At 37.2% G+C, this 12,644-nt stretch overlaps 1 protein-coding gene across 1 annotated transcript in view; it reads left to right on the top strand.

Annotated features, from left to right (window-relative positions):
• The window catches only part of LOC116320136 (B-cell receptor CD22-like), a 92,418-nt gene extending 82,670 nt beyond the window's left edge, over positions 1-9,748 (top strand). The window contains exons 7-10 of the mRNA XM_039617824.1: positions 8,688-8,948; positions 9,106-9,178; positions 9,331-9,370; positions 9,500-9,748. Of these exons, the coding sequence (XP_039473758.1) occupies positions 8,688-8,948; positions 9,106-9,178; positions 9,331-9,370; positions 9,500-9,748 (623 nt within the window). The remainder of the gene's footprint in view (positions 1-8,687; positions 8,949-9,105; positions 9,179-9,330; positions 9,371-9,499) is intronic.
• The last annotated feature ends 2,896 nt before the right edge of the window (positions 9,749-12,644 follow it).

The following is a 12,644-nucleotide window of genomic DNA, read 5'->3' as shown; positions in this document are numbered from 1 at the left end:
GACCTCCAACCCACAGTGGCTGAGATTTTAGCACCAGTGAAAAGGTGCTCATTGTCGCGCCAGAGTTTAATGAAGGCAGTCGTCTGTTCCTTGCTCCCTAAAATATAACAAGACATTGAAGTACAATCAACCATCTCACACTTCTGTTTAAGCGGTTTTCTGTTTGACGTTTATTCAACTGTGTGAAAACTAAAACTCTAATCTCAGCCAAACCTATTTACTCAGGAACAATTAAAACACTGAAAAAAAGCCAAACATTAAGATTTAGAAGTTATCTAAGTGACTTATATACAGTATCATGTTTAACCTGAGTAGCAAAAGATAGCACGGGGTCAGAAAACTGAAAACTAGCCAGTGTTCTCGCCGGCTCCCGGTCAGCTATGGAGCTGGTGGGTAACAGACGTCTCCGAAAACGTCGGAGACCCACTTTTGCAAATATGTGATGTCTTGGTAAACCGTGTAGATATTTGAAGTTTACACAGCTACATGAAAATATGTTAAAAGTTTATTTTGTGACCCAGAAAGAGTAATATTAACTGTTCCTTATGTTAAAAAAGAGGGGGACTGTACATCTACGTGACTGATGTACATAAGTTTATGTCGTAAGTTTAACGACTGTAAAAATTACTTCCATTTAACTGCATTATTAACTTTACTTTAACATCTTAACATTTGTATCACTACTTCAAAAACAACTTACATTTAAAAATGTAGGTGTCTTCGGCCACCGTTTCTACCGCCTCCGTAGCTGCCGCCATTGCTGGAAACTGACCCCCGACCCATCCTTCAAGTTCGGGGAAATGTCAGCCGCGTTTGGAGCAGCCTTCGAATTGGAACAGCCTTCGTCGCCTGGCTGTGACGTAATCGGTCTACAAATGCGGCCTCCGAAGGATGCGGCCTACATTTTGAGACACAGCGGTCGTGTCCAAATTCATGGGCTGCATCCTCCTGAGGACCTGGCCTTCGCGGTCTACGTGGGCCAGGTCCTCAGAAGGTCGGGTAGGCCGGAAGTAAACGGCTGTGAAATTGGACGGTCTAGCCTTCAGATCTGCGTCACCGCTGTCTCGATGGAGTTTAATAAACTCGGCCGTCTGCTCCTTGCTATCTAAAATATAACAGGACACTGGTGTAAATTCTCGACCATCTCAAACTTCTGTTTAATCAGTTTTCTGTTTGACATTTATTCAGCTGTGTGAAAACCAAGGAGGAACCCACCCGGGGGATTAATAAAGTTTTATTTTATCTAATCTAATCTAATAACTTTAATCTCAGCCAAACCGATTTACTCACGAACAAATAAAACACTGAAAAAAGCCAAACAATTACATTTTTAGGTTGTCTAAGTGACTTATATATTACGTTTAACTTGAGTAGCGAAAGTCCGCGGTGATCTGAAAATGATGTGCCGGGAGTTGTGCCGTTCTCGGCGGCTTCAGTGACCCTCGAGCTATCGGCTAGCTATCGAGCTGGTGGGTAACAGACGTCTCCGAAAACGTCGAAGCACTTTTGCAAATATGTGATATCTTGATAAACCGAGCAGATATTTGAAGTTTACACAGCTACATTATCGCCTGAAAACATGTTAAAAGTTTATTTTGTGACCTAGAAAGATTGATAAGAGTAATTTTAAAACTTAGCAGCAGCTGCCATTGCCGGAAACTGGAGTTTGGTTGGGCCGCGTTATGAATTCTGGGATATGGTGGGCCACGAAGGACACACCCGACCCATCCTTCAAATTCGGGGAAAAGGAGGATGCACTTGTCAGCTGCATTTGGAGGAGTCTACGAATTTGGACAGCCTTCGGCGCGTCGCTGTGACGTAATCGGTCTACAATTGTGTCCTCAGGAGGATGCAGCCCATGAATTTGGACCCGACCAGCTTCTGTGTGTGTGTGGTGCCGCTGGCTAGAGTCGCTATAGCAACCAGGCTCACACCTGCCTGCTTAATGAGCTCTGTTTGTCACTCTGCCAAAGATTAATCGTTAAAACTTCTGTTTCAACTTCTGCTGTGTGCACAGTGTTTGCTCCACAGCCACCATTTTACCCTCAAAACGTAGCCATCGTTTCTCTGTTTCTAGCAATGCATCTGTTAAAACAAACAGACAAACGTTTTAAACTTTTGATTTTCATTCAGAAGTTTTCTGACTTTAAATTTTCTTTTGTCATTACTCAGCTTTTTCAAATGCACATTTTAAACATGCTCAGCTACTTTTCAACCTCTTCTGTGTGAACATCAGCTTTCAACAGTTTTGCACTTTTTTTTCGGGTGAAAAATGTGGTATTTTTCAGCTCATTCAACATTTTTAACTTAACTTCAGCATTTTATTTTTCAGCTATCAGCATTCACACTGCAGTTTCTTCAGAAAATCTATTTTCTAGTAACTAATTGGATTTTCTTTGTGTGTGTAGATTTTCCCTGGACCTGTCCCTGTAATTTTGAACGAGCGAATGAGCGAGAGGAGCGCCAGAGGAAAGGAGTTGGAGTTTGCTGAGAGAGTGAAGTGTGTTTTGGACCCTTTCCCCTTCCCCTCGGACCCTTGAGCCCTGGACCCTTTTCCCTAACACTTTGTATATATTATCACCTGGTGTAATCACTGTAAATAAACGCACTGTCAACTTTTGCAAAGGATTCCTGGTCTGCGCCTGAGTCGTGTCAGTATTCACTTCACCTGCCAGTGATTTTAATGTTGTGGCTGATCAGGATACATTCCTGGTAAGTTTTATAAGAAGTATTCCTCCTACTTTGTTCCACGTGAGCTGTCTCATTTCAGTCATTTGCAGTCTGACAGATCATTGCAAATAGGCCAACTACAGTTCTCTATTTGCTGCACTGTTTAATTGCATTGTTACATTATCTGTGGTTAAAATTATTTGATCAATGCAAAATCATCACTGATTCTAATAAATCTCATAAGAAGTTTATATTCCCCACAAATAAATACGTGTTTTACAGAAAGGTTCAGTATTATGATTCTATGATGATGATAATAACGGTCCTGAAAAACTTGAAATGTTTGATTTGATGAATAAGCTTCTATTATCACTGCCCACCCTGGTGGACCTAAAACACTACGGAGACATTTCCTACATGTTTCTTAGAAGCGTTACATTAGAAACTGCCAAACAAAGGCTCACAGCTCTGGTTATTGGCTCAAGAGATACACCAGAGATGCATCAGTCAATCATTCAGTCATGTGTATAATTATAGTTACTGCTATATAATTTATTATTTTATACAAGTAGCAATTTCAGTAACAGATTCCAAAAGTGTTTGTAATGTTTTATCACTGAAATAAGGAATATGTGAAACCTATCCTATCCCTGATTTATTGCACTGCTCTGCTTCAGAGAGACACAAATAAAATGCTGACAAAGCACTCTGAGATCACACTGAGGGCTGAATGGGACCATAAATGAAAAACGACATCTATACAAAAACATCCTTACTTTAAATGCTAAATTCTCCAGTGGTGTAGTGAATCTGATCGATTTAAAATGCATTCTCAGCGTTTCTGGAGAATTTAAAGCACATATGAATTTGAGTGAAAAACTCAACTGTGGAGTTTGTAATCCTGTATTACTCAGATCTACATTACAAACTAGACCTACTCATATCTAGTTTGTAATGTTTAAGAAGTCTACTAGATGGATTGATTAGGGTGCTATAATCATAATATAGTTTTTTGACCAGTAAGATTAGAAATCTAAATATGTCATTTAGTGTATCTGAATAAACATTGCTGCATTAAATGGCAGGATTCAATAACTTCTATTTCTGATGTATCATATTAATTAATATTTTAGCATCCAAATTTGAATTTATGGCTTAATTAAAAATGGTTTAACATTTATTGAACTGTGATATAAAATTTGGATGAAAGGTTGCACATTTCCATCCATCTTCCATCTTTTCATCCATTTTCTACCATTTGTCTAAGTTTGGGTGGCAGGGGCAGCAGTGTAAGCAGAGAAGCCCAGACTTCCCTCACCCCGGCCACCTCTTCAAGTTCATCCAAAGGGGCACCGAGTCATTCCCAAGCTAATCAAGAGATGTAGCTCCTCAGCCTCCATCTCTAATGAGTCCAGAGAAACAGAACCAGCAAATCCACCAAATGAATAAATGAAATGTATTTAATAACATAAACAAGTATTTTTAAAGAAACAAGGAAAGTGAAGTTGAAAATAAAAAATTCATTTTTTTGAGAATCTGCATCTTATTTATTCTTTCAGCATCATTTGTGTTTGTATAGCTTCTCTATACATGTGTACATAATTCCTGGTAATGCGCAACTTTTCATGTTAATAAATATATTCTGTAAAAGTGTGCAAGCTTGAAAAAACTCACAGGAGTAAAAGGGTCTTTGAGGGTGTGTAGGTCATTTGTGACTTTAAAAATATGTCTGACTTCCTCTATCACAGGATATCAGCAGAACTGAAGTTTTCTCAGAGGCATCGAGTGACGCCTACAGCAGCTTTGTGACAAAATGACGTTAATGCACTTTCTTATCCAGCTTGTTCTCGTTCTGTACTTCCTTCTTTCTAACATTGGCTGGAGGACACATTTTAGTCTAATTCTGCTAAAACTGTAAAGCGATAAGACTACACTTGGGCTCTTTTGGTAAGGAAACATTTTATTGCTTATATTCAGTAACTTTTTATCTTTCTTTTACACTGACAGGTACATGTAAAATTATTTTATTTAGTGATGTTCAAGTTTTAAATACACTGCTTTGTGTTATTATAAGTTTTGTATTTCAACATATTTAAAGCAAAGCACTACAAGAAAAAAAAGAACTGTATGGATGGAGAAGAACATTTTTGTTGTGAAACTGCTTTAAAAATATTAAGTACAGTGTTACAGCTCCATACGTGAAATGATCTCTTTTTTTAATCCAGGCAGCAGAGTCTGTGTGTGAACATGGAGACAGTCAGCATGTTAGTGATTGTCCTGTTTGTTTCAGGTGAGTATTTCAGTATTTCAAAGTCATTATTTAAGTTATTTTACAATGTGGATGTGGAAAAGGACTGAAAAGCAGAATTCGTAAACAGAGAAGTAAACTCAAGGAGCCCGCTTTATTGCTGCAAAAACCAAAAACTAAACACTGAAAACTAGAGACTGGGAACAAAACTAGAAACTAGGAGCTAAGAAGAGTGAGGGGAAAAGAGGAGCTCAGAGGAGAGAGTAACACAAGGACTGCAGAAGAACATAGAGCGATAAAGGGTAACAACTCAACCACTGGCAGAGGAAAACAGGGCTTAAATAAACAGATGGATAACGAGGGAATGAGACAGGAGAAGAGCACAGCTGGGAGTAATCACACATAACGAGACGGGAAGGAAGCAAAACTGAAAACATTAACAAAGGACGCAAGACTGTCAAAGTAAAACAGGAAACAAGAGACATTCACAAAAACACAGACTTGACAATGAGACATGAAGAAATGACGGACTGGGGAAACACAGGGGATAAACGAACCATGAGCACAGAGACAAGAGTAACAACCTGAGAAACACAGAAGAATGACCACAGAGACAGAAATAAACATATACGATAGACTACGCAGGGACGGAGCAAAGAGAACAGACTAGATGAAATTCACAAACAGAAATACAAAAGATTAAACCAGGAAAAGAACGAGGAAACTAAACAATCCTGAAATCAGAAAACTAGAAACACTGGGACATAGACACAGTAGCTTGACTGTGGACTTCATTTAGTAACAAAGTGAACATAGAGCTATTTTTTGTCCTGAGTTTATGTACTTAATTTGTTTAATATTAATGTATGAATGGATTAATCATTAAATTGTATTTACAGGTGCTTTGGCTGGTTGTACTGATGAAACAGCACTCTCCATAACTGCACCAAAGAAGCTGGAAGCACTGAGTGGATCTTGTTTGCAAATCCCATGTAGCTTCAGACCCAAAGAAGAACAGAAATTTAACAACACAAAAAAACCCTTTGGAGTGTGGATTAAAACTCAATCCCAATTTGGCAATAATCCAAACAATGTGATCTTCAACAGTAGTGGAGCAGTTAGCATCTATCCAATGAGTATTACTGGGAACCTGAGTCAGAAAGACTGCACCACTCTGTTTTCTAATTTAACCACCACATACACAAACACATACTTCTTCAGAGTAGAGAGTGAACCATTCAAGGCGACAGCTGCTTGTGATCCTCTTCAAATAACAGTCAGAGGTAAAGAATATAACGTTTTTAATTTGTTTATAAAGTAAAATTACATTCTTCTCTCTGAAACTCCCTCTTTATTACTTAAATCATTATCAACAGTATCTGTTTCAGCTAAAAGTAACAATACTGTCACAATGATTGTCCTGATTTATTTCACTACTGTAAAAACTTGTTTCCAAAAACCTCCAACAATTGCTGAAATGTAAGAAAAAAACTAAATGAAAGGATTTAGAAATCATTTACAAAACAGCATATCATAGAATAAAACTGATGAATTTGATTGTTTTTTATACTTTAAAAAAAGGTGAAAATGTGGAGACAGGATCATTAAAACCACATTGTTGCTTATTTTTAAGGCTCATACAAAACTCTGTGAGACTGTGAGATATTTCAAATCGAAATTTTCTGTATTCATGTTTCAGACAAAAGTTTCCTCAAGAGTTTAGAGCTCGTTCCTCATATTTTAATTGTTTTTATTATACATCGAACATCTTTTGATGCCAGTTTACCCCATCGAGTCATTAAATAAAAAATGAAGATTTTTCTTATCATCTTTAAAATCAGTTAATCACATATTGAAAATGATTTATTAATTTAAATTGATTGGCAGCATTGATTGAGGGTAATCAATTGAAATATCTTCAAATCTTTTCATGGTAAAGTTTTATCTTCACATTTTGGATACAGAAAAAAATAGCAATGGTTTTGAACACTAACAAAAGATTTTTTGAGCTCATGCAGTGATTTCCACCACAGAATGATGTCTGTTCAAATGTAATTAAAGTGTGAACTGTGTGGCGGTTTGGCCAGTCATTCTTATCACAGCTGGGTTTCAGCATGCTTTGTTGTGAACAGATAGTCTACAGATTATGTGATTTTTTTTTAAAAGTTATGTAGCACAAAATATCCACATGCTTTGTGATACTAAGTTTAATATAATTTTTTAAAAAGTTATACAATATCTTTGTAAAGTCGTTTAATTATCTGCAGTCATTCACAGAGTGAGGAATCCCTCGTTATATTTAATTCTGAAAGATTTAACATCAGTAGATTACAAATGTTTTCGAGAACACTCACGTCTTATGTTATTTGTGTCCCAACTTTTTTTCCCCTAATTTTTAATAGATTGGCTTCAAATATTTCAATATTAAAAAAAAACAATTATGTCTCACTTTTAACCTTCGAATGTTGATGTTATACAATTTTTAGTTAGTTATCTCTTTAATTGATTTGTGAATGACTCAGCAAATCTCAGCTGTTTTAGAAATGAGTTTGTATTTTTTATGCTGTTATTAAGTTTATGTCAGTAAATCTGAGAATCCATAATGGTTCAAACTTGATGTGCTGTGTTCTGTAGCAGATAATATATTTGTGATGTGAAACCACAGATTCTCCTTGGAGGCCCAATATTACAATCCCAGGTGATCTGAAGGAGAAGGAGTCTGTCACTATAACCTGCTCAGCTCTCACTCCCTGTCCACACTCCCCTCCTCAACTCACCTGGAATCTCACACAAGACTCTCACAACATAACAGAGAAAAATACAGATGGAAGCTTTACAACTAAAATCCAGCAGACCATCACTCTGTCAGACACACATGATGGAAAGAAGATCAGCTGCTCTGCCAGATATCCTGTGAACCAAGGAAACAACAAGGCAGCAGAGACAGAAGAGACTCTCAGTGTTTCATGTAAGACAATCAGAGTTTGTTGCTGAACTGAATCCTATAGGACAACATGCTTTGTGTGACATGTCTTTGTTTGTTTGTTTCTCCAGATGCTCCCAAAAACACCTCAGCATCCATCAGTCCATCAGGTTTGGTGTCAGCAGGCAGCTGGGTGAACCTGACCTGCTCCAGCAGAGCCAAACCTCCAGTCAGCAGCTTCACCTGGTTCAAGAAGAGCAGAGATGGAGCTGTGAAAGTATCTGAAGGAGAGATTTACAGCTTCAATGTAACAGATGGAGGAGTTTATTACTGTGTGGCCACTAATGATCTGGGTAATCAGATATCAGCAGAGATTAATGTGACTGTTGGAGGTAAAATTACTCATCAGTTATTTTTTAAAATGCATTTTCCTTTTTTGAGTTTTCTTTGTGATAGATTTTATAGAGGGATTAGAAACAGAAAGGAGCTTCATATGGGACTGAATTTTATTTTATAAACATCAAGACTGTACTTCATCCTTCACAGTGCAGTCATTCAGCTTTTAAATGTTAATTATAAAAGTGTTTTCCTGAAACATCTTTTACAATGTTGTTTAAAAGTAAATGTTTCCTTCGCCTTGATTCACCCTAAAGGGTCTCATTTGCTATTAAACGTTTGTTCTGTCACTTCAAACAGTTTTCTTTGCTCTCTAATCTTCTTGCATTACAGAATATTGGTTGGTGTCTACATTATAGTGAAGACTGGGAATCACAGTGCTTGTGAGCACACTGATCGTCTTTGAGTACTGACAGTCAGAGTTTGATCTATGGGATATTTTTTCTCCAGATGCTCCTAAAGACACCTCAGCATCCATCAGTCCATCAGGTTTGGTGTCAGCAGGCAGCTGGGTGAAGCTGACCTGCTCCAGCAGAGCCAAACCTCCAGTCAGCAGCTTCACCTGGTTCAAGAAGAGCAGAGATGGAGCTGTGAAAGTATCTGAAGGAGAGATTTACAGCTTCAATGTAACAGATGGTGGAGTTTATTACTGTGTGGCCACTAATGATCTGGGTAATCAGACATCAGGAGGGATTCACGTGACTGTTGGAGGTAAAGATAAAGGCTGAAGACAATGATGTCTTTCTTTTCTTCCATTTTTCAATTGTCTTTGAAGATTTCCTACACTGAAACTTAACAACAATGTAAAAAAAGCTTTTGCAGGTGTATCTTTAAGTCCACATTATTGTATATTGTTTGACTCACACAGAGTCCACACTGGTCCTACTTCTTGGAGGAATCTCTGGGATCATCTTACTCATTTGTTTGATAATCTTTCTTTGGCAAGTGTCACACATCACAGTAGTACACATGATATTTAACGGTGATATTTTAGCTGCACTTAAAAATGTGTTTTTTTTCATCAAGCTTAGATTTACTCTCACATATAATAAACATAAACAGATTTAATTTTACTATCTCTTATGTCGTCCAGGTGGTTAAAGTCAACACATCAAACTCAACAACACATCCAGGTAAGAAAGTACTGAACTTATGATCGTAAACAGCCACCTAGTCACATACTTTCAAATGTCTAAAAACATGATTAATAATGGACTCTACAGGTCTACCTCACGAATTTTCGTATTTGGATTATTTCATAGATCCAATCACATGAAGAGCAGGTTGTTGAAGGGTCAGTAAATAACACAGAAAAAGAGGAAGAAAACATCCATTATGGAGAGATCAGCTTCTCTAAGCTGGGATTTGAAGCATCCTCTGACTCAGTGCAGGACAGAGGACAGCAGCAGGATACGGTGTACGCACACGTGAAAGTCAACAAGCCAGTAAACAGCTTAACACAGAGAGCTCATGGCCAAGAGGAACTCTACGCTGAGGTGAAGAAAAAATGAGAAGTATGTGTTTACAGACTGTAAAGAATGAAATATGAATGTGGAGCTTTTACGTGAAAATGTGTCATAGTCACTGCCAAACCGTTCAGTGAAGTAAAAAAAAAGCTTTTTTTATGTTCACCCTCCTGTAGTAATTTCATACGGCTGTTTTCAGATTTTGACCTCTTATGATATTAAATATGCGTAAATAGAAGTTGCAGCAGTTCAGCAGGGAACGGTAAAGTGACTGGTACTTATATGCAGTGTTGGTCAAGTTACTTGAAAAAAGTAATTAGTAACTAATTACTGATTACTTCTCCAAAAAAGTAATCCTGTTACTTTACTGATTACTTATTTTCAAAAGTAATTAGTTACTTAGTTACTTTTAAAAAACATTATACTCAACCTGAATACGCAATAAAGCAATAGGCCTTTCAGACCAATTATATTTTTTATGCATAATCTATCATATAAAACTGAATCAAATGGAAAGCCTCTTTTTAAAAATAGTTTTATGAGTTTTAATCTTTTAATCTTATGCACATTACATTAAGCAATAATTAAATTATATGCAACTGTCTTTGACTTGAAGAAATTCTTTAACATTTAAACCCATTTTCTGCATATTCCAGCATATAAAATAAAATAATGTTTTGTGTCTACACTCGCTCTTTCTAGTAGATGCAAGTAAAACACAGCAAAAAATAAATAAAATCAAAGATTGAGCGGCACTAAGTCCTGTCGCTCTTAAGTCTATTTTCACGTGTTTAGCAGGAGTGGGGCCGGTGGAGGTTTGCCCAGTGCTGCAGTGGTGATGTCAGCAGGAGGATCCGGGGGTTTCTCTGTGCATTTCACATTCCGTGGCAGCGTGCTAGGTGCTTGCTCAGATTTGAAGTTTAATTTTTGCTGTAGAAAGATGTTTTCTTCCAACGCAGTGTGTACAGCGGATGCTAATGTTTTTGTCTCTTTTTACGGACTAAAACTTAAAGTTATGTAAGTACTTCCAAGCTTTAAATGCTGCACAGTCATACTCTCTCCCGCACTCCATATTATCCATTGTTGATACACACTTCTGTTGCTGCCACGGACGTCACATGTGCTTACATCATTGTAATGAGATACTCTCACAAACAAAATCACGGCGGTTTGGTAACGCAGTAACTAGCACAGTAACGAGCTAAGTAGAAAGTAACAGTAGTCTATTTACTTTTTTGCAATAGTAATCATTTACAGTATTCGTTACTTGAAAAAAGTAATCAGATTATATAGCACAGTCTGACTTATTTTGAGCTCCTAAAATAAATCTTACTACAAGGCTGACCCACTCAGTCAAACACATACACTACAATGCCAAAACTATTTGCCTTCACACCCATGTGAACTTGAGTGACATCCCATTCTTAATCCATAAGGTTTAATATGATGTTGGCCCACCGTTTGCAACAATAATAGTTTCAACTCTTTAGTGAAGGCTTTCCACAGGTTTAGGAGTGTCTTCTTCCAGACACACATTTGTGAGGTCAGACACTGATGTTGGATAAGAAGGCCTGGTTCACAGTCTCCACTCTAATTCATCCTAAAGGTGTTCGGTAAGGACTCTGTGCAGGCCAGTCAAGTTCTCCCACACAAAACTCGCTCATCTATGTCTTTAATCCACCATTCTCTTTGCAGCCACCAAAGCCAAATTTGTCCATCAGACTACCAAACAGAGAAGCGTGAATTGTCTCTTCAGAGAACACATCTCCACTGCTCTGGTGTGCAGTGGCAGCATGCTTTACACCACTACAGCCAACACTTTGCATTGTGCAAATGTTTGGAGACACAGTTTGCATGCGGTGCTTGATTTTTTACACCTGTCACCATGAAAGTGATTGAAACACCTGAATTCAATAATCTGGATGGGTGAGTGAATAATTTTGGCAATATAGTGTACATATATAGCATTTTTCTATGCACAACAGTCACATATATTCAGGCTCTGATGGATGAATAGGGACCAAGTTGGAGTTGAGCATCTTGATCAGGATATTTTTATCATGTGGAGAAAGCAATCAATCCACCGTCCTTCCAATTGGTTGATGACCCTCCTCCACCTGAGCAAAGCGATCTTTTCATTACTATTATTTTACTTGTTGCCTAATTAATGCAGTATTTACACACTGACATGCTCTTGTTTGATTTGTTATTTATTTAGCAGGCTTGTTAAAATTAATGTCCCATTTATAATGTTCAGTTCATAAATATTTATTTACATATAAATATTTTATCTTAATTGATAAAGTCTCTCTGTGATATTTCTGATTATTTGTGACTCAAATTATTTTGCTCTACTTTATGTCTGATATGAAACAAAAAAATTGTAAAGATACAGCAGGAAGTAAAACAGATCATATTTGTGAGTTTGAAGTTTAAAGTGTGTGAAATTATCACTTTGTTCAGCTTTGTACATATAAATGCATTTGTAAAATAATTTTATGTGTGATTGAATCAATTTGAATTTGTGTGTGGTTTCAAACACGCATTTGTGAAATTACTCACAAACATTTGTATATCTCAGTTTAGGCTTGTGATATATCATAATATATTGTATGCATTTATCAACCTTTTAAGAAGAATTTATCTCCATATTCATTCATAAATTTGTTTGTTGATTTATTTATTAACATTTTATAATTCTTGGTGAGCTTGGTGATCACGGGCTTCCTGTCAAGAGGCTTTTAAACTCTCTCCTACAGTGTCTTCAGCTCAGTCTTCACCTTCTCTGACAGCTCAGCTCCAACTTAGTAAGTTCTCAGCTTTATGGGCACGTTGAATATCCACCTTTAGTGTTGATGGCGCCATCTCGTGGCAGCCAGCCAACAATTTAATTTTGTTGCCATTCTGCAGGAAATGTTCCCAATCAGTGTTAAATGGATTT

This window comes from Oreochromis aureus, linkage group 9 (genome assembly GCF_013358895.1).
Source record: "Oreochromis aureus strain Israel breed Guangdong linkage group 9, ZZ_aureus, whole genome shotgun sequence".
NCBI lineage: Eukaryota > Metazoa > Chordata > Actinopteri > Cichliformes > Cichlidae > Oreochromis > Oreochromis aureus.
This window is presented reverse-complemented; position numbering and strand designations above follow the sequence as displayed.